Below are 22,623 nucleotides of genomic sequence, written 5' to 3'. Positions count from 1 at the left end.
TCTTTTTGCAAAAGTTAGAGAGCCTGAAGAGATCTGTAATCTAAGGCACAATAAATTTAGGATATGTGAATTGCCCAAAGATGACATAAAATGTTTAGAGGCATGGTAGATGAACTATTGAGACAACTATATAGCTTCCTATATATTGGGAACAGCTCTCTAACTACTGAGAATTGATCTGATGAATCAAGGAGGTAGAGATGGGACATGACGTCAAAAAAAAAGTAGATGGAGGTTATAAAGATTACCTCCAAGATTTCCCAAGCAATTCACTTGGATGTCGGCTACCAAGACCAAAACAGGCTGAACACGATCAGACAATTTTTTTTTTACATTTAATATATAACATTTATTAAATTATACTTTTATATATGGATACTTTGGAAAATAATTGTAATGTACACTTTTATATACACATGGATAAATGACATGTGGGTGTATATATATATGGAAATATATATATATATATACACACATTTACAGACAAATTTTTTTTACTGTCTTAATTTCTCAGGCCAATATTGCTAATAGATTAGTCAAATGTCTTAAATCTGTACAAACTGTACATACAGTTAGCTTCTATTTTTCTTTTTTTTTATTTTATTTAGAATTTTTTTCACAATATATATGCATGAGTAATTTTTCTTATAATATTATCCCTTGTATTCATTTTTCCGAATTATCCCCCCCCCTCCATTCTCTCCCCCCAATGACAGGCAATCCCATACATTTTACATGTGTTACAATAAAACCTAGATACAATATATGTGTGTAAATACCATTTTCTTGTTGCACATTAAGTATTAGATTTCAAAGGTGTAAGTAACCTGGGTAGATAGACAGTAGTGCTAACAATTTACATTCACTTCCCAGTGTTCCATCTTTGGGTGTAGTTATTTCTGTCCATCATTGACGATCAGACAAATTTGACCAAAGAAATTTAAATCAGACTTATTGTCAATTAGAATACTGTTCAGTCTTCCTAGAGGATCATTGAAGCTCATGGTTAGCAACTATATGGAAATAGCATACTCTCAGAGGCTGAAACTAGACAATATATACACAACTCAGAAAGAAATCTAGTATTGATCTTTCAAGAATCTGTCTACCAGACTAACTTCATAAATTGCAGGGAATACTATGGATATATATACCCGAAGAAACTAAAAAAGTAATCCTTGGAAATAGCATACTCTCAGAGGCTGAAACTAGACAATATATACACAACTCAGAAAGAAATCTAGTATTGATCTTCCAAGAATCTGTCTACCAGACTAACTTCATAAATTGCAGGGAATACTATGGATATATATACCCGAAGAAACTAAAAAAATAATCCTTGGCTCAGCAACCTTTCCTGGGTCCACTTAGAGACAGTATAAAGATTAAGATGTGTGATACTTTGCTGTTCTAGACTAGAATCCAGGTAACAATTATGTTCTAGTCATTTCATGAAGAAAATATGGGTCATATATCTCTATAGTCAATGAAGGCTTAGTTTCTGTGGCCTGAATGAAGATTACTCCTAATAGGGTTATAGCTTAAAATATTTGGGAGTGTCCTGGGAAAGTTAGGGGCATTAGAGATAAATCAAATACTGAAGATCTGGTATGTCTAGGTGCTCTCTGTCTGGGATCTCTGTTTGACTGAGACCAACTCCAGTCTATTCATAGGAAAAATGAAACTGGTTATGTTTAAACTATTTAAACTTGAATTCTAAAGATTCTTGAGAACTAATATGGATCGTACTACACTATGAATTCAGGATTTTATGAATTGTCTGCTAATTAGTTCCTGTGTTGGACCTGCACAGTAACTATTATAAGATCCTTATGGCAGACAAAGAGAACAAACCAGCTTTCATTTGTTCAATGAGATTCTATCATTTTGAGCATATACTCTTAAGGAATTTCTGGCACTTTCCCACATATCATAGAAAAGGAAGTGAATGACATGAATTAAAGGCATTGATCACAGGATCATAGCTTTGGAGGCTATCTTATTTTACTGATGAAGAAATTAAGGCCCAGGGATGACAAGTGACTTATACAAGTTTCTTCTACAGGGAGACTACTATAGCTGTTAGATCATCAAAAAATTGATAATCTAAAGCTTTAAATTGACAAATAATACTAGTGCTGTATCACTTCTGTTACTAAGTACTAAGTACTAAGACAGAGAAGACAGAACGCAATACTTGGTCACGTACAAAGAACTGTCAGGAACTATAGGAACTAAAGAAATTTCTGGGTTTAGTGTCAAATATAAAATTTATGAATGATTATGCCACCATTACAAAGGCTCTTAATGAATGCTCTATGGATATATTACTAAAAAGAATCAGAAACAATTTGAAAAGTTAATACAGAATTAATGTTTTGATATCCCTTTTCAGGATACTAGAACAAATATGATTAGGCAGACCTAAAAGAAGTATGCTAATTGCCTTTCACATGCATCAGTATGGGCTTTTGTCTTTCATAAGGGTGTCCTTTAACATACAACAATACAACATACAACAATTGTTACACAATGACATCAGCCTAGATGGTCTAGAGGCAGTTTTGTACTAGGGGAAAATGGCTACAATAGCCTATTTCACTTGCCACTAAGTAGTTCATTAATACTGAGATCTATAAGCTCAACCACAAACTGAAGTTTTATGTGTTGATGTGTTATCACTGAAAAGTTTTCCTGGATTCATGTGAAGGCATGGAAAGTTTCAGACAAATTTGAGTATGGATAGATAACCAATTGACTTACAATTTGAAAAGTGTTAATCAGAGATAAGTATCTCTGACCAAGTATGAGTTAAATGTGAATTACTGGCCAAGAACTAATATTGTTGCAGATGTTTTAACCAGCAAACACCATGTATCAGAAACCATGATTATTCCCAAAGAAAGCATAATTTATGACATGAAAAGATTTTATCTGGAGAGTGTACCATAGAAATAATTTTATAGCCCTGAGGCTATCTATTCTCTTTCTATAATCTGAACATGGATGACTAGTGATAAGCCAGACAATTGGCCAAGAGAAATGGACATGATCTTTAGGGATCCAGATCATTCATGTGAAGTAATATATCAGACATCCTAAACAAGTTATGAGAAGGTAAATAGTTCTTCATTACACAGCAATAGCAAGATTATACAGTGATCAATTCTAATAGACATGGCTCTCTTCAACAATGAGATGATTCAGGCCAATTCCAATGGTCTTGTGATGAATAGAGCCAACTGCACTCAAAGAGAAAGACAGTGGGAACTGAATGTGGATCACAACATAACATTTTAACTCTTTTTGTTATTGTATGCTTGCATTTTGCTTTTTTCTCATTTTTTTCTTTTTGATCTGATTTTTCTTGTGCAGCATAATAATTGTAGAAATGTATATAGAGGAATTGCACATGTTTAACATATAATGGATTACTCTTGCTGTCTAGGGAAGAGGTTGGGGAAAAAGAGGGAAAAAATTTGGAACACAAGGTTTTGCAAGGGTGAATGGAGAAAATTATCCATGCATATATTTTGGGAATAAAAAACTTTAGTTAAAAAAGAAAATTAAAAGTGGACAAGAAGAAATCAGAAATTTAAAAATATATTAAAAATGAAAAAACAGAAAAGAATGTGAAATAATTCATAAGAAAAACAACTGATATGGAGAACAGATCAAGAAGAGAAAACATAAGAATAACTGGACTGGAATAAACTATGATCAGAAAAAGAATCCTGATGCAATAATACAAGAAATAAAAATTATATATATATTTTTATTATATATATATATATATATATATATATATATATATATATATATATTCTTTATAAAAGAAAAAATGTCCTAAGTGTTAGAACAAGAACAGAAAGTAAAAATAGAAAAAAAAATCCACTAATTACCACATGAAAGAGATCCTATAAAGAAAACCTACAGGAATGTCATAGCCAAATTCCAAAACTCCCAGCTCAAGTTGAAAATATTATAAGCAACAACAAAAAACAATTTAATTATGGCAGTCACAATTAGGATCACACAAGACCTAATAATGGCTATTCCACAGGTCTTGGAACATTATATATCAAAGAGCAAAACAATTTGAGTTGTGGCTGAAAATATCATACCTAGCAAAGTTAAACATAATCTTGAATAAAAAAAAAATTGGACATTTAATGAATTGCCAGACTTTCAGGATTTTGTGGCAAAAAAGATCTGAACTTAATAGAAAATTTGACATAAAAGATCCAAGAGAAACATAAGATAAAAAGAATAATTATCTTTTACAAATGAGGTGTGAGAGGCAGAATTGATACAGATGAATTATATGGGGAAGGAGCTGGTAGTTCTGGAACCCTACTTTCATGGGGAATGGGTTAAAGAAGGAACAATACATATATATCTTGAAGGTATAAAAATCTTCTAAATTGAGAAAGAAATAAGAAGGTAAGGTGACAAGGAGGGGAAGAGGAAAAGGAACTCTATTCATATCAGATATGGGTTAAAGAGAGAAAAACATACATTTAGGAGGGAGTAAAAATCTTATAAATTTATAAAGAAATAAGGGGATGCGAAAATAGGATAAGAATAGTACGCAGGTTAACAGGAATGGGATAAAGACATAGTTGGAAAACTATAAAAGTCTACTAAATTCAGACAGAAAGAAGAGGGCAAGGGGAAAAGATAAGGACAGAGGACAAGGGAGGGATCCTTGGAGTAAGTTAAGTAATAGGAGATCAAGGTAGTGGGTAGAAATAAAACAGAGGAGTCAGAAGGGAGAGGAAGTAAGTGATACACACAAACAAAATAAAGATTAGGAGTAGAATTTACTATGTAAAAAAATGTAGGAGTAGTAATCATGATGTCATTCAAAGTTAAAGGTAAAAGAGAGAGAAAAATAGAGAGGGAAATACAGTATAAGGTTGGAATATTGCTATAGTGTAGGAAATGAGCTGGTGGATTAAGAAAAATATAGGACTTACACTTATGAAGGAAGATGTTATCCATGTTCAGAGAAACGTAGGACTAACAAGCATAGTATATCTTATATACATGAATATAAATGTAATATCTGTGTATGATTATAATTATTTATGAAGATATATGTGTATATATGCATATGTGTGAGTATATGTGTATGTGTCTGTGTGTATATATTCAATTAATTGTAGCCCTTTTGTGGGGAGAGGGAAAGGAGTAAAAAAATAAAGTAAAAAGTTCACAACAGGACAGAAGAAAATCTACAAGGAAGCAAAGATGTGTAGTATTTACCTTTGAATACAATGTGTAGTATTTATTATATAAGTATAATATATTTATGTATAGTATTATTATGTAAGCTTTTTTGAAATGGTAAATTTATTGCTTTATATTTTAAATTCTCTGTTATGTTCTGCTATGCACATGGTAATTTTTTCTTTTTCTATTTTGGATTTAAGTTTAAAATAAATGTTAATAAAAGAAAATAAAGAAATTAATACAGGAAAGGTGGTCAGGGATGCTATCAGGAGGAGGAGGGTTTCAGTGTGTGTCAGAAGACAGAGTGAAAAAGGAAAATATTTAAGATAATGGCATGCCTTTATTTAACCTATATAAGATTGCTTGCTGTCTTGGGAAGGGGTGTGGCAAGGGAGGGAAGGAGGAAAATTTGGAACACAAAATAAATGTTAGAAACTATCTTTATGTGTATTTGGAAAAATAAAATACTTTTGAGGGGGAAAAAAGAGCCAAAAACATAGCCTTGGGGCATCTCCCCCTTTCTCCCACCCTAATTAGTAGCTCTGATTCAGATTAACATCTAGCAAAGGAAATGGAGGAGCTGTCAAAAACCTAGGAGGAGAATTAGGAGAGACTAGCTTTCACAAGGGGAGAAAATGGACAGTGCTAAAAGTTTGCAGAGGTGTGAAGAAAGATAAAGGCTGATGAAATGTTTTAGATTTGGTAATTAAGAGATTCCCTACTGACTTTTGAAAGAACAGTATCAGGTGAAAGATGAGATGCTATATTACAGAAACTTAAGAACTGAGAAAAAGCATAAGAAATGGAGACACTTAGAATTCTTTCAAAAAAAAAAACTTGGAAATTCTTGCATGAACTAATACAAAATGAAGTGAGTAGAACCAAGGAACATAGAATACAGTAACAGCAATATTGTACAGTGATCAACCATGAATGACTTTTAACTATTTTCAGCAATCCAGTGATCCAACTCCAAAGGATTCATGATGAAAAATATCCACTTCCAGAGAAAGAACTTATTGAGTCTGAATGCAGATGAAGCATATTACTTTCACTTTCTAAAATGTTTATTCTTTTGCTCTATTCTTTAATAACATGATTAATATGAAAATGTTTTACACAAATATACAAATATAACCTATAAGGGAGGGAGGGGATGAAGGAGAAGGAAGAAATTTGGAACTCAAAATTTGAAAAATTAATATTAAAATTGTCTTTTATGTAATTGGAAAAAATAAAATAATATTTAAAAAAAGATGAAAGCATATTTCTTAAGTATGGAACAGGAACTCAAGACAGCACAGTATAAGAGGTGTAATAGATCTAAAGGGGGACATAGTGAGGGGTAAATACAACAACTGAGTAAGACGAGAGGGAACATTTAATTGGAAAAGGAAAATGAGGCTTGTATTTAGCAGTGTTCAGAAGTACTAGGATGAGGAGGTATGAGGGGAGATAATATGCTCATCATTAAAGAATGAGTTCTGGCAGAATATGTTTCTAGGAAAATATCTATTGAGTAGGCAGGTAGACAGCTACTTCAAAGCCTTCTCTCAAGATCCAAATTCATAGCATGTGTCCCAGAATGCCAGTTGCAAGAAGCAGAAACAGGCAAAGCCAGCCAGGAAACAAAAACTATAGTTCAAATTGAATAAATTTCAAAAAAGAAGTCCCTGAGGCAAAGAAGCCAGTCCTGGGTGACTTGGATCAGAAACTGACTCAAGGTTTGTGGCAGCATCTTTATGGCTTACAGGCCAAAGGCAGGAGGTTTGAATTGAATTAGAGCTCCTCAGGAAGGCCCTTGGCCAAATACAAAGGATAGAGATAAGGGTTGGCTACAAAGTCTCCTGGTAAGTTTTTTTCCCTCCTTTCCACAGATTCAAAATTTATTCATGTTTCCAGGTCCAAGTTTAATTCTTAGTTCTTTTTTGAAGCCTGCTCCAACTAACTGGGCTCTAAATCAAGATGATTCCCCCTTTTCTCATCATCTATAATCCTTACTCTCTATATCACTTATTTATATATTGTCCTTTATTATTATTTATTCAATATTCTTTATAATGTCCTTTCCAACTCAGTTATAAACTACTTCAGAACATAACACACAGTATTCAATTTTTTTAAAAAATAAATCACATAAATCAATACCAAATTAACAAACATTAAGCACATAATATGTGCAAAACATTGTGGCCGGCTTCGAGTAGAAATAATTTAGATGATGGCAAATAAAAAATGTGATTTTACTCACTACGAATTTATGGTAAGTGTAATCAACTAGCCCTTTAATGTTGCTTAATAACTTTTATTCTACTATTATTGACTTTCCCTCATTTTTTGCAGTGATTCTTTAACTTCATATTTAGATCAAATGACAGCATCACTGTGATACAATTCAATGAAATTTGAAGTAAAACTTCATTTTTTTTCTTCCCAATCTCAACTACGCAGCATCATTTATTCTTCTTCACCCCAGTCTCAGATGAAGTTATCTCTTGTAAAGCTAAACCCCTCCATGTGTGTTCTTGATCCCAAACCTTCCTGTCCTTCTAATCATCTTCTGACAAATAAGCATACTATCTCATGCATCTTCAACCGTAGTCTTTCAAACAGCTTTTTCTCAACTGTCTACAAATTATTCAAGTAATCTCTTGTACCCTTCCTTTCTCCTCCCACCAATTCAACTTTCATTCCATTATTTCCACCCCTTCCTTCCTACTTACTCCAATCCAGTGGCCAAATGTATCCCAATAATCTATTTAGAAGGTTACTTAACACACAATATCTTTATTTCCTCACCATCCACTTTTTCCTTGCAATTCTCTGGAAATTTTATTCTTCTCTTCCCCACTAACATTTTTCAAAGATAACAATAATTAATATGGCAATTTTTTTCCAGTCCTTGACTTTTTCACAATATCTTACATTTATCTCCTAGATTAACCCTACTTCAAATGTAGAAATTATACACTTTTTGATTTTCCTGTTTCTCCAATTGCTCCTACACCCCTTTCACCAACTCCTTATTCTCTTCCTTAATGGATGTTCCAAAGGTTTTATTCCTGGTTCACTCTCTTTCTTCAAGCACACTCTTCTTTGGAAACCTATTTACTTTTTAGGACTCAATTATCACCTTATCATCTCTGCAGATATTTCCCAGAGCTATATCTACAATTTTAACCTTTCTTTTAAGCTCTAGCCAGAGCCCTATCTCCACCTAAAAGTTTTAACAAGTCAACATGTTCAAAATTGAATTTATCTTTCTCTCTCCCATTGAATTCATTGTCAGTGATAGTGACTCACTCAGTCTCCAATTTCTGATATCTTGATGTCATCAATTTTTCCCCCGCACCACAATCAGTAACCAAATTTCATTGATTCTATCTCTAGTCCACATCACATTTGTTCCCTCTTCTGTATTCCCAGTCTTACTACATCAGTAGAAACCCTCACTGCCATCTGCTTGCATTATTGCAAAATTACAGCTTTTTTGCCTCCAATCTTTTTCTTTTTCAATCTGTTATTCATACTATTGCAATATCCATTAGGTACAAATTGGGTTATGCCATTCTCTTGCTCAAAAATTTTCAATATTTCTTAATAATCTACCGAGTTTAACTAGCATCCAATAGTCTGCAATCTACTGCTAACCCAGTGCTCTTTCCAAACTTATCATACACTATTTTTTCCTATTTAGTCTGTCATAGACAAACTAGACTGCTGTCCCTACTAACCATGCCTTGTACTTTCCTGTTTCTTTGCTTATGCTTACTCAGCTCCATATCTGGACAAGTTATACTCCTCCAACTGCCTGTTAAAAATAATTCCTATACTTCAAAGCCTAAAATTAGTTAATTCTTCTCTAAAGCCTCTCTGATCACTACAGTAATTAAGCAATGACTTTTCTTTCAATGGGCTGCACCTCATTTTGTACCTCTCTAAGATATTTGTATTATTTTATTAGTTATGTGTCATTTCCTATTATACCATGAGCTCTAATGAAGCTAATTTCCATCCTTATCTACACTTTGTAATTCTACACACAAAAGTTATTTAATAAAATGTTGGTAGACACTACTACATTTCTTTATATATTTTTGCCCTAAGTAAGAATGCCTTCCACATCTCATCAATGTAATTTCTTTCTCAATTCTTTTAAAAGAAGACTCCAGGAAGTCAAGGTAAGCAGGATGCATCTCCAAAATCTGTATCCCCATTTTTATGCCCACTCCTCTGTAACCCACATTTCTTTCTGTATCTTCAAAACTTAGCTCAACACTTGTTTTCCTCCAGAAAATCTTTTAGGACTGACCTTACTGTTCATTCTTATATTAGGAACACCTTAGTCCCCCATGTCTTCACTTTGAACAATAGTAACATGTAATCAGAATCAGAATTAGAAAATAACTCAGATATCACCTAATCCAATTTGTACCTGAATAGGAATTCCCCTCTACAACATCCTCCAAAAGTGGTTATCCAGTCTCCATATGAAGACTTACAGTGATAGAGAACTCAGTAATTAGAGAGGCAACCCATTCTACTTTTGGATAGCTCTGATTATCAGGAAGTTTTTCTTTATATGCAAGGAAGCTCTCTGTTTGGGGGATTTTCTACCCACTGCTCCCTGCTCTGCCCTCTAGGACCAAGCAGAAAAAAAATACCCTCTGTCTTTCACAGAACAGTTTCTAAATACTTGAAAGCAATTATTGTGCTCCCTCCCTTAAATACTCTCTTCTCTAGACTAAATACTGCAAGTTCCTTTAACCGTTGTCATGTCAAATGTCAAGGTCTTTAGTCATCTCATCACCCATCATGGTTACTCACCCTCCTCTGGATGCATCTATAAAGTTGGTAATATGTTTCCTAAACTGGCACTTAGAACCAAATACAATATTTCAGATGCAATCTGACAAGGGCAGAATATGTTGGGATTATAAGCTCCCATATTCTGGACACTATAATTCGATAAATGTAATCTGTGACAGTGTTAGTTTCAGTTGATATTACACTACTGATTCATATTGCCTTTTAAATCTATTAACCTCCCACATCTTCATATCAAATTTTGTTATCTCTTAAGCTTATCACTGTATGTAGCCCATAATAAAGGCTTTAAAAAATGCTTGTTGAAGTCACACTTCTTCCATTTTGTACTTTGATTCAAAAAATCAGTTCCACAAGTGGAGGATTTTTAATTAGCTCACTTTTTTAAACTTGGTTTCATTTTTTAAGGTTTTGAGAAACTAATTGAAACATAATAATTTGTATTATAAACCCTAAGATTATTGAATTGAGGTTGAAATATTATACTTTCATATTATCAGATAGTATTATTTAGATCTTTCTGAATCCCAATTCTATCAATTGACATGTTAACCAAATCTCCCAGTTTCATGTCATCTGGAGATATAATTATAAGTGCCTTCACCCAATTCACTGATAAAAAAGGTTGACTAGCATAGGTCTGTAGATATTTCCCTCTATGATGACATTTCTTTATTCACTTGTCTTTTGATTCCATAATTTGATCAGTTACAATTCCATCTAACTTAACTATATCTACTTTTCATCTTTCTGTTTTGTCCACAAGGATAGCTAGTCAAATGCTTTGCCAAAATCCAGGCATTCTTCTGACCCGAGTCTAATTCATCTGTCAAAAAAAGAAAATGTTATTTTGTTCTGACCTGTTCTTCTTGAAACCATAAAGACTCACAGTTCTCACTTCCTTTTCTTAATTCTTAGTTAATTGTTTCAGATTTTTTCTTAGTTATATATTCTAGATCCCCAATTATGGCCTCTTGATTATAGCCTTCCACTTATCTGTATCTGCTTCCTAGTAGTACTTCCACAGTCATTTAATCTTATGATCATTATGGAAATAAACATTAGCAACCTAATGACAAATGAACTTTTAAATAGCATGAGGGTGTAGATAATAAGCCCAAAATTATGTCAGTTTACTATGAAGCACTTACATTATTGTTGTGAAGATATTCAATGGCTCGAAGGATTTGGAAGAGATATTTTCTTAGTCGTTTACTTTCAAGTCCATGACAGCAATGCTGTAACTCATCTAAAACTGTGTGGTCAATAAATTCAAATACCAAATGAATTTTCCTTTTTTGTCTGAATACTTCAATTAGATTGACCAGATTTTCGTGGCGAAATTGCTATTAACAAAAGAAAAAAAGGTTTTCAGAAATTATCCTAAACACTCTAATTTGTATACAATTCCTACATAATATTGAATTGAGATTAAATTATCACTTTACCTCTAGTATTTCAAATTGAGTCATAAATTAAGGGAATTTTGGTCCATTGAAGGATCTTCTTTAAGTAAAGGCAATGTCTCCTTGTCAATATGACCCTTCATTTTTCATATCTGCTTATTCCAGGATAACTATAGGCAGAAGTAAGCTGATATTGATATTTGGCAAAGTGCTAAAGAGTTATCAATGTGAACTTTTAAATTCCACTCGGAAGCCAATCCAACATCTTTACTAAATGGTAGTAAGAGCTTTTATTTCAACAGAGCTTAAAATTTTTAATTGATTTCAGTGATAGTAAAGGTTACAAAGACAATTTTACTGTTTGATGTCTATATGTCAAAGAACTACCAGTTATTGTAAACTCTTAGAAGGTGAACACTAAAAAAAGAATGTAAGAAATACTGGGTAGTCATCCAAACAAATTATCAAAATGCAAGAGAATCTTTAAAATGCTTAAAAACTTCTCATATGAAACTTTTCCTTTAGATATGTGCCCATAATTTAAACATATCTGTAGCAATTTAATAGGAATTTGTGAAGCTATCTGTGGGTAGTATAGTGCCATATATATGTCCACATTACTCAGTTAAATGTACAAAATATTTCCCGTGATAAGAACCATCTTGATTTTGCACCAAAATTTCTTAAAACAATTATATCTGTCACTGTAACAAGTTTTTCAAGGTGCCAAAAATGTTATTTCTCAAATCTTTTACTGTTTAAAAAACAAGAATAAGGATAATCTATTCAATACTCAATAACCTAAGGAATATAAAGCACTTTTTAAGATAAGTATATTTCAACTCAACTCATATATTCAAGGACTTACTCATATAGAGGTAAAAACTACTGAGCTAATCATCAATTTCCCAAAAAAACAAAACCACGTACATTGTAACAAACATTCTATCATTTCCAACATTAAAATACAGAAAGCCTAATTTTTTTTACTGGATTTTCATGTACAACAAATACTATCTTTTGACTATAAATCCTAAATTTATATATGTTAAATTACCAATTCTCTAAAAAGAAAAAATTTAGGTGGTAATATTCTTTCCCAATTTTACCAAAACTCTAAACAGTAGTTGAAAAAGGTACATTTTAATGCTACATTTGTTAAGTTATTAAACATTTTGTGGCAAAATATTTACATTTATTCCAACGGGCACGTGGATTTTTAAAAATTAAATTATGTAATATCACCCTTCTGTTCTTTTAATTCATAATTCTTTAAAAGTTTTTAATTTCTTATCCCAACTCCCCAAGTAACACAAGGATAGCAGTAAAAAGAATAATTACTTCTGATCTCAGCAACATCCCACTAAAACCAAAAAAATATATAGTTTCTGGTTCAGTTTTTATTATACCAGGTGGCCACAAATCTGATTGTAGTTTTATTAAAACTACTCTCAGACTTTTGGGCCATTCTGTGGAAAAGACAAAGGTAATGAAAATAAAGGATATTTTGAAAGGGTAAATAGATATACTACAAGTAAATTAACCAGAACAAGTGGTCACCTTTTCTTTAAATGTTACAATGAAATCAAAATCATGCCCAACTTCCTTTTTTGATCCTAGTTCTATTATTTTTTTCTGCAAATGGTAGAGTTGTGTTCTATAGAAGCACACCCACTGGTGAAGTTTCACAGAGCTTTTATAGAAATCTTATCTCTTGGAAGAAACTACATTTAGTTCCAAATTGTCATCATCAGTTAAGGCTTTAAAGTAAGGATTCTATCTAGTTCAAACTAAAAGGCACTCAAATTCAATGACATCAACCCAAAGTCATGCTAGAAGCAAGCAAATCAGAGATAACACATTTGAAGTGTCTCAAAATAAATTTTATTTAACAGTCATGATGACATTTATATACAATTTCACAAATGCCTTCACAATTAATACACACTATCACAAATACTTTGTGACAAATTGATCATTTTTTCCAAAACAATTTAACAGAAAAAACAACCAGCTCCATTATCCCAAAGAAAAACTAGAGACAAAAGTATTTCTATTTCTACTGAAACATAACAGTAAATAAAGGCACATAGTACAATTACAAAAATGGTCTTAAATATATAAAAAGAACATGATTTCTTCATTGTAAGAACCTAGAGTGATGACTTATTAAAGAAATTTTAGGTTTAAAAAATTTAAGTGATTTGCCCAAGGTAATACAATTAATTTTATTGATAGTATTTGAACCTATATCTTTCTGACAGCCTTTTGTATTCTCTACAAAATGATATCAGCTTGATCCACCTTTCAAGGAAAAGACAGACCATTTCATATCTTTGCCAAGAAAAACCTCAAATGGGGTCATTAATAGTTGGACAGACTGAAAAACAACTGAGTAATAATGTAAATCCACAAGAGGTAAAAATATTTTTGTATTAAAGAAAAAGCTGACTTCCTAAAAAGTAGTAATAAACTATCAATGTTCTGTATATAGTTCAAATTAAAATAGATTATCTAGATAATTGTATTCTTAAATGTTGATTCATCCTTCCACTTCATATCCTACTAAATGAAATACATGGGTAGTTTAAGTATTATGTATAGTCAAGGTTCATATATTTACAATTATGTTCTTTTCTCACCTGATTTTTTACAATTATACTCTTATCTAATTTTTTCCTCCAGATTCCATCTACTTTTACAACTTAAAAAATCATTGCTATGCAGATGTACATTTCTTCCAACTTCAAAACTGGATAAGGAAATTTCATTTCCTCCTTCAAACTAGTTGTCCTTAGACTAAGCTGTGCTTAGACATCAGTGATACCACAATTCCCCTAGTCACTTAGGCTAGAAACTTTGGAACAATGGACTTGGGGTCAAAAGATTTGGATTAAAGTCCCAGTTCTGTCTTTGCCTCCTTGTATGACTTTGGTGAAAGCCACTTAGTTTGTTTCCTCTTCTCTAAAATGGGAATAAGTGGCACTTGTACTACCTAAGGAATGTAAAGCACTTTTAAAAAAACTTTGAGAATGGCAGTCAGCAAGTCTGGTTTCAATTCTTCCACAACTACTACTTTGTATGTTTTTGTTCCTACTCAAAAGAACCTTAGCATGAAATTTTTAAGTCTTCCACAATCTGGCCTCAATCTAACTCTCCAACTATATCTTCTATGACTTACCTACAGAAAATCATCTACTCTCTACACATTCCTTTCCTCCCCATCTTCTCTCATATGCTTACTCTGGTCAGAAATAGCTACTCTTCTCTACTTATCTAAAATTTACCCAATCTGTAATATGCAACTCAAATTCTAACTGAACCTTTCTCAAACCACGGGGTTCCTAAGATCCCTTTCCTATAGTGCTCATTGTACAACTTATTTGACATTTACACTTTTAATCTTAACTACTTATTTAAGTATGTTTTCCTTTAACTGCAAATTCCTGGAGAATAAAGATTGAATCTTCCTTCACTGTTATTGTAAGATAGAATTGTACAGTTTCAATTGCTTAATCTGAATGATTCTTTCATTAAATAGGGCTTTAAAATCTTTAATTTTTGTGCATGTATTTAAGTTTTATTTGTTAAAATTTCAAAATACTTTCTGTAACTTTTCTACTGAACTTTTCCCATGAATCATAAAGGGCAAACAATAAAATTGATGACACCTCCTTTTTCTATTTGTACGTGTGTATTTATTTATACACTTAAAGAGCACGGAATTTATCAAAATATCCTAATATGGAAATGACTTTTATTTCCTAGTCATTTCTCTTGACTTACAATAACAATTAAGGCAAAAGAAGCAAACCTTTAGAAACTTTATTTCTCTCATTGCAATTTTGTTGACAGATTTTTCCGGTTTTTCATAAAATATCTTAATGGCTACTATCTGCCCAGTATCCTTATGTTTACACTTCATGACCGTTCCATAACTTCCCTCTCCCACTTTTCCAAGGGTTTCATACATCTCCATTTTCAAGACTGGTTTCTAGTTCTTCATTAAAAAAAAAAAAAAAAAAAGATAAATGTTTATATTTGCACTTGCTCCAGGTTAGAAATCTATCTCTAGAACAAATCCACAAGTTCTTCCTAAAGGAAAACAAAGGATTTTGAATATTTCGGAATCTGTGAACATCTAGTCCCAATATAAGATGAGTAAAGGAAAATGCAAAAGTTTTCTCCTTCCCCCTTCTTTTCTTTTGGGGCACAGGCACTCCTCATAACTTTATGATCCTATCCCCATTACATACATAATTCCTAACTGTATTCACAGAGTTTCAACCACTGCCATCAAACTCTGGTTTCCCCAACAACTTCAGACATAATCCACTAGTACCTGGGGACCCCATAACACCTGAGATTCCAACATAACCTCGAACTTCCCTGCCATTTTTTTATATGACCTTCCCCAATCTAGAAGGAGGGCCCGGCAACCCATCAGGACTTCGAATACTCAGCCCAGCCAGGTCTCAGTTTCCTCACCTCAGGCCTAGGGCAGTGTAAATCCTCCAGATACCCCTCACATCCCCCCTCCCCCTGCAAGTCTTACTCCCAGGGCAGTTCCTGCAAGATGAGACCCTTAAGAGACTCCGCACCCCCACATCACCTTCTCCACGCTGGGTAAGAACCTCTTCCAAGAAGTTCCCAAAGCCTCAGTCCCCTCCCGAATCAGAGTACAACCTCGTCCCCAACAGACTTCAGCCCCAAATCTCCACCCCCGTGTCCCGCCAGAATAATCTCCCATTACCTAGGCTCCCACATTGCCTCAATTCTCCATCCCCCTCATCAAACCCGCGGTTCCCAGGCCCCGGCCGAGCGTGGCCCGGCTGCAGCATCCCCCTCCGCTCCGCCCCGCCGTTGACCTGGTCAGGGCAGCTGCCACCACCGCCTCAGCCCATCCTGCGGCCCCACGGACCTGGCTCCGAGAAGTCGCAGCCCTAGCCCTAGCCCCAACCCGGCCCCAGGGTCGTGGCCTCGCCGATCCGGCCTCGCCCTGCCCGCCTGCCCCACCACCCACTACCATGGCAACACGGGCAGGGCGGGGACAAGACGCGACGCGCGCAGGACCGGAAGCTTCTTGAGCTCACCTGGTTTGGAACGGCAAGCAGAAAGGGACAGAAGAGAAAGAAGGTGGGCCGCGGCCCGGTCTGGACCTGGCCCTGGGGATGGCAGTAGGAGTGGCAGGGGGGCAAAGCGCAATATACTGCGGAAATGCCGTAGTCATCTGCTTTTTTGCCCGGGGTCGTTGGAGCCAGAATGGACCTTCTAGGGCTCGGTGCCTGGGATAATATCGACCGAAACGTGAGGATTCGGGCCTGAGAATCCGAAACGAAAAGCCTGGAGGCGGCGGAAGGAGAGCCGGGGAGGAGCACCGGCGAGTCCGGGCCAGCTCGGCTCGCGACGATCCCTACTCCATCGCTCCCAATTCAGGCTCTTAGTATCCTGACCGCCGGCTGTTGTCGTAGCCTCCTCAGTCATCAAAAAGTTATTTTCTCTCTCGCCCTCCCTCCTGCCTCCCTCCTGCCTCCCTTCCCCTCCCTTCATTGGAAAAAGAAGGAAAAGTAACCCCCTCTTTCAGAGGTGCGTAGCGTGGACCACGGAACCTCAGGAAGCCTGACTGGTCATTGTTCAGCAAGCGTTTATTAAGCATCTAGCAGTCAACTAGAATCTGTTAGACATATGTGTAATTAGCGCGGAAAATACAACGAAAGGGGTGGAGGTGTGGGGTTTGGGAGAATTACCTAAAACCAAAACATGGTCTCTGCCTTCCAAGAGTTCACATTCGAATGGGGGAAACAACATGCCGGTATCTATATATCTACAGTGATACAGTGTGTATGGAAGGTAATCTCACAAGGAAGGTATATATAGTGATAGGAGGAAAGAAATGACTTTTGCAAAAGGTGGAATTTGAGCTGAGTCTTGAGAGAAGTCAGGGAAACGGAGTCCGCAGTCCCCCAGAAATGGGGGACAGCCAATACAAAGAAGATGGAGTGTGTAGAGCTAGAGTTAACACCAAGTAGGCCAATGTAGAATGTGGTGGAGGGAAGGAAAGTATGAGAAGACAGGAAAAGGTAGGAAGAAGCTAAGGTATGAAGAGTTTCAAATGCTAAAGAGAAACTTATGTGGAGAAAATTGGAGATAAGCCACTGGAGTTCACAGAGCAGGAGAGTGAAAGTGATCAGATTTGTGCTTTAGGAAAATCAACTTGGACATTAGTTTAAGATTATATTGATGTACAGAGGCTTCAAGTAATTAGAAGCCTAGAGGAATAATCCAAAATTAATGAGGACCTGAACTAGACTTGTGGCTGGCTGTATGAGAGCAAGAGAAGGAGATATATAGGAGAGATGTTTTAAATACAAGATTTGGTAATGAAATGTTTGGGGGGATGGACGAGTCCAGAATGATTCCGAAGTTGTGATCATAGGTGATTGGTTAATGGCATCCTCAAACAAAAATTTGGAAGGGGATTAAAGTAATGGATTTTATTTTGAATATATTAAATTTGAGATACCTATTGTTCAAACTGTCCAAGAAATAGCTAAGTGGCTAGTTCAGGAGACCTAGGGCTGGATATCTAGACTTGGAAGTCATCTGCATAGAGAAAATAATTAAACTCATGGGAACTGATAAGATTGATGAGGTTTAGATTTAGGGAGCCAAAATGAAATTAGGGTTTCTGGTGGTCAGGGAGTTAAATGATAAAGTCTAGTAACAGGTTTGGGGTTCAGGGAGCCAAAGGGAGAGGTTTGACTCCCCTGCAATCCCTTGGGATTCAGCACAAGGGTAGAATTTTGGGGACTCCCTTCTACCTGCATAAAGGTTCTCTGTAAAGGAATTTACAGTTCTGAAAACCTAGATTGATAAAAGAGGTTTATTATGGGGATTGGAAGTAAGGTTAGAAATCCTGACAGAGAGGCATAAAGTTTGGTTAGGGAAATAGATGAGGGTAAAGAGAGGATGGCACTGGAAAGAATATTCCAGTGGACAGAGGCCCTTGGCGTGCCAAGCATAGGGCTGGCATGTTTGGAACCTCTGCAAAGAGAGGATTTTAGTTTGGCTCTTTTTATAATGAGAGATTTAGCTAAAGGGGGCCCTTGGGTAGAGTCCCAAGTTGGTTCCTTGCTGAGTTTCAGTTTGAGCTAGTATTTGAATTCAATGAGTTTCAGGATTGAGCCAATCCCATCCAGATAACAAAGATGAAACTGTTTGTCCTTCAGGGTGTGGTCCCTCACTGAGGCAGAGTTGAAGGAAATTTTCTCCGTCAGGGATTTTCAGTTTTGGGGTCCCCTCTTCAAAATCACCAAGTGAAAATCTATAGAGGAAAAAGAGGGTTCAGGTTGGACTCTTGGGAAATACATTAATAGATATGAAAAATCAGTAAAGGAGACTGAGGAGCAGTTAGATAAAACCAAACAGAGTGGAGAAATTGAAAGAAAAATGGTTATAGAGTCAAGAAGATCTGAGCTCAAATCCTGCCTCTGCTAAAATTGTGATCATAGGCAAATTATTTAATCTTAGTGCCCCAGGTAACTCTTAAAATTTATTTACCAGGTACTAGAAATTGCTTAGTTAGTCTGTCACTGGAAGTAGTTTCCACTCTGGGATTTCCCTAAGTGGATGAAGTCACAGTTCTAAACCAAAACAAGAGAGGAAAAACTTTCTGGATCATTGTTTAAGTGGCATTTTGATAAGGGCAAATGATTATCTACTGTGTTCTAGAGATGGGAAGAAGTATGGATGTGCATTTGTGAATAAAACGTCCTATTTTTTTTTTCTAGAGGAATTATTTTAACTGCACATTTCAAGTTTGTTTTCTACAGTTGCTTGTCAGAAATATGGTAAGAAAGCTTTTAGACAAATGTGGGTTTCCTCTCTATTAGTCACAACCATGTCCATATTGGTAGAAGTATTATGAACAACATTAACAAACAAAGAAAAATCAATTGTATGGAGAATATTTATTGCTCAGATTATCAATTGCAGTTGTAGTTGAATGGGCAGCCCTTTGAATTAGTCCATTACTTATATGTCATAGGGAAACAATGTTTAAAAAAAAAAAAAAAAGATAGGCCCAGAACTGAAGATTATGTACGCTGGATTTATGGGAAAATGACATCTCTTTTTACAATCCCAAACTATTCTCTGACACAAAATTGCATTTAGAAGCATTTAAAATAACACAATAGGAAATGACCTCACATCTTTGGCATTTATGTCTTTCTTTTTATTCATGTGCCTATTTTCCCAGTTCAGGTCCTCATCACTGCTGGCCTGGAGTATTCCCATAGTTATCTAATTGGTTTCTAGAACTCACATCACTATACAAACATTACATTCCGGCTAAACTGGTTTATTTGTTTCTTGTACTTAACATTCCACCTTCTACCTTTATGCCTTTGCAAGAGTTTTTTTTGTTGTTGTTTTTGTTTTTTTAATGATTGGAATGCTACCTCTCCTGACCTCCTTCTCTTGGAATCTTTAGTGCTTTTCAAGGCTCAGCTGAGGTGCCACCTATTTCATAAGACCCTTCCTCATCTCCTTCAAAATAATTTGTACTATTTATATATACTTTTTATTAACTGTTATATATTATAAGTTTATAGTAAGCTACTTGAGGGCAAGGACTGGTCTTTTAAAATTAATCTTTATATCTCTGCTGCCCAGCACAGATGTACAAGCATATAATAAATATTTGAATTGCACCAGATCTAAACTTTATATTTCACCTAGTACTATTCATGGTACTCATCAAATTAATTTTAATGTATTCTTTGTGATACTTTTATAAAGTCATATAATTGTGATAGTGTTTAGTGGTTTAATTGTATCTGACTCTTTGTGACTCTATGGACCAAAGCAAACCAATGCTGTCCATGAAGTTTTCTTGGCAAGGACATGAGTTATTTGCCATGTACTTCTCCAAAAGCAAAAGAGGTTAAATAACTTGCTCAGGGCCACATAACTAAGAAGTATCTGAGGTTGAATTTGAATTCAGGCCTTCCTGATTCCAGGACTTTCCAACTACTTTCCAACCACTAAGCCATCTAGCTGCCTCTTTGAAAATGTTGTCAAATAATATTTAATAATTTTACAGCTTACATAAAACCCTGAAGATACACCCTCTTCCTGCTTCCTCATGTGTGACTCTGATTTCTGGGTACTTTGCAACTTTACCAGACATAAAATATCAAGAAGGGAGAATACTTGTGTGAAGAATACTAAAAATCATCCTTCAAGTCCTACCCAGAAAAAAAAAAAAATGAAAGAAAGAAAAAAAAGTTTTGGACTGAAAATCTCTTTACTGGGCTCTAATAAAATAAACTGAGTCCAACTTTATTTACAAAGCTTCTTTCAAAAAGATACATATTCTACATACCAAATAAAAAAGATAATGTCATACTTTTTTTTAGTAACTACCTCTTTTAAAATAATTTCATTATTAAAAATTTCTACCGTCCTTCCAGCCTCCATTTATCTCCCCCCAACTGAAAATGAAAAAAAAACAAAACCGGGGCAGCTAGGTGGTGCAGTGGATAGAGCACTAGCCTTGAATTCAGGAGGACCTGAGTTCAAATCTGGTCTCAGACACTTAACATTTCCTAGCTGTGTGACCCTGGGCAAGTCACTTAACCCCAGCCTCAAAAAAAAAAAAAAAACAAAACCCATAACATAGTCAAGTAAAACAAATTTCTGCATTGGGCATGTCCAAATGTTCAAAGTGGTCATTCTGCTCTATCAAGAGGTTGATAGCATATCTCATCATTTGTCCTCTGAAAAATGGCCATTCGTTACAATGATCAGAATATTCTTTCAAAGGTGTTGTTACTTATTGTCATTGTTCTCAGGTTCTGTTCACTTTGTTTTCTGTCAGTTCTTACAAATCATCTAGGTTTTTCTAAAACCAGCCCCTTCATCATTTCTTATAATACAATATTATTTCTTCACATTTACATCCTATAATTTGTTTAGCCCAACTTGTTTGCTCCCAACTTATGGGAACTCCCTCAGATTCCCATTCTTTGTCACCTCAAAAAAACTTTTTTTTATGTTGGTAGAATTTGTTTTGCTTAGGACTATTCTCTCCTTTAATCTGCCCTTTCTTCAATACCCCCTTTTCTTTCTTTCCTTTTTCAATTTCCCTGTTGAGTGAAGTATATTTTTGTGCTCAATTCTGTTTATCTATATGTATTCTTCCGACAATTCAGATGAGTTTAAAAAAAAAATGTCTATTTGCTCACATTTAAATGAGATTATCCCTAACTTTCCTTCCTCCTCTCCTACCCTTACTTTCAACTCTTAAGGTCCTTAAGACATAATAAAATCAAAGGTCTTGTCTAATTAGATGCCATGATCCCTGATGATAAAGTTCAAAGAGAACTCATATATCATTTCTCTACATTTGTAAGTAAATTAACAGATTCTTATTTGATTCCTTGAGTTCACTGTTTGTGCAACTTTTTCTCTAAATTCCTATATTTAAATTCAATTTTTCATGCATTTACGTACTTTTCAGCAGAAGTGCTTGAAAGTTTTTTATTATGTTAAAGATCAATTTCCCTACCAACAGGATTATATTTAGTTTTGCTGAATGATTTATTCTTGTTGCAAACCTATATAATTTTTCACTTGTAATATATTTTAAAGTCTCTGGTCCTTTATAGTGACGAGTATACTCATCTACAATCATCTGTAGCTCCTCATTTTCAGAAGTATTTCTTTCTGGCGGATGGCAGCATTTTTTCTTTGATGTGGAAGCTCTGGATTTTTACCATGCTGTTTCTGGGAGTTTTAATTTGTAGATTTCTTTCAGCAAGTGGTCAATGGATATTTTCTATTTATACTTTATCCTCTGGTTCTAAGAGATCTAGGCAGTTTTAAGTCTTTATGAAAATTGCCTATCAGATCTATAGGAAGGGAGGAAAGTTCATGACCAAACAAGAGAAGCTTCATAGGTTAAATGGATATTTTATTATATACAATTATCTTTGCACAAATGAAATTGATAAAATTATAATTAAAGTAGGAATCTGGGGAAAAAATCCATCTCCTGATAACTCATTTCTAAGACATAAAGGTATCTATTTCAAATTTATAATTAGAGCCATCTCTAATTCACAAATGGTCAAAAGATATGAATAAGCTT

General features: G+C 34.8%; 1 protein-coding gene and 1 long non-coding RNA gene across 6 annotated transcripts in view; one reads left to right on the top strand and one right to left on the bottom strand.

Moving 5' to 3' along the window:
* Positions 1 to 16,534, bottom strand: part of CDKL3 (cyclin dependent kinase like 3) — an 87,034-nt gene extending 70,500 nt beyond the window's left edge. For 2 of the 5 annotated variants that reach the window (XM_074290916.1, XM_074290913.1), the window contains exons 1-3: positions 16,337 to 16,534; positions 15,283 to 15,468; positions 11,214 to 11,408 (exon numbers count right to left, since the gene is read on the bottom strand). In XM_074290916.1, the coding sequence (XP_074147017.1) occupies positions 11,214 to 11,408; positions 15,283 to 15,447 (360 nt within the window). In that variant the 5' untranslated portion in view covers positions 15,448 to 15,468; positions 16,337 to 16,534. Of the gene's footprint in view, positions 1 to 11,213; positions 11,409 to 11,510; positions 11,639 to 15,282; positions 15,469 to 16,221 lie in introns of all 5 variants that reach the window. The other 3 variants (XM_074290917.1, XM_074290915.1, XM_074290918.1) reach the window with 3 other exon arrangements.
* A 187-nt stretch (positions 16,535 to 16,721) lies between these two features.
* LOC141556575 (uncharacterized) lies at positions 16,722 to 20,661 on the top strand. The gene is made up of 3 exons (XR_012486576.1): positions 16,722 to 17,054; positions 19,259 to 19,318; positions 20,575 to 20,661. It is a non-coding gene; the product is annotated as an uncharacterized LOC141556575 (long non-coding RNA).
* Positions 20,662 to 22,623: the final 1,962 nt, after the last annotated feature.

Source organism: Sminthopsis crassicaudata, chromosome 2, assembly GCF_048593235.1.
Source record: "Sminthopsis crassicaudata isolate SCR6 chromosome 2, ASM4859323v1, whole genome shotgun sequence".
Classification (NCBI taxonomy): Eukaryota; Metazoa; Chordata; class Mammalia; order Dasyuromorphia; family Dasyuridae; genus Sminthopsis; species Sminthopsis crassicaudata.
This window is presented reverse-complemented; position numbering and strand designations above follow the sequence as displayed.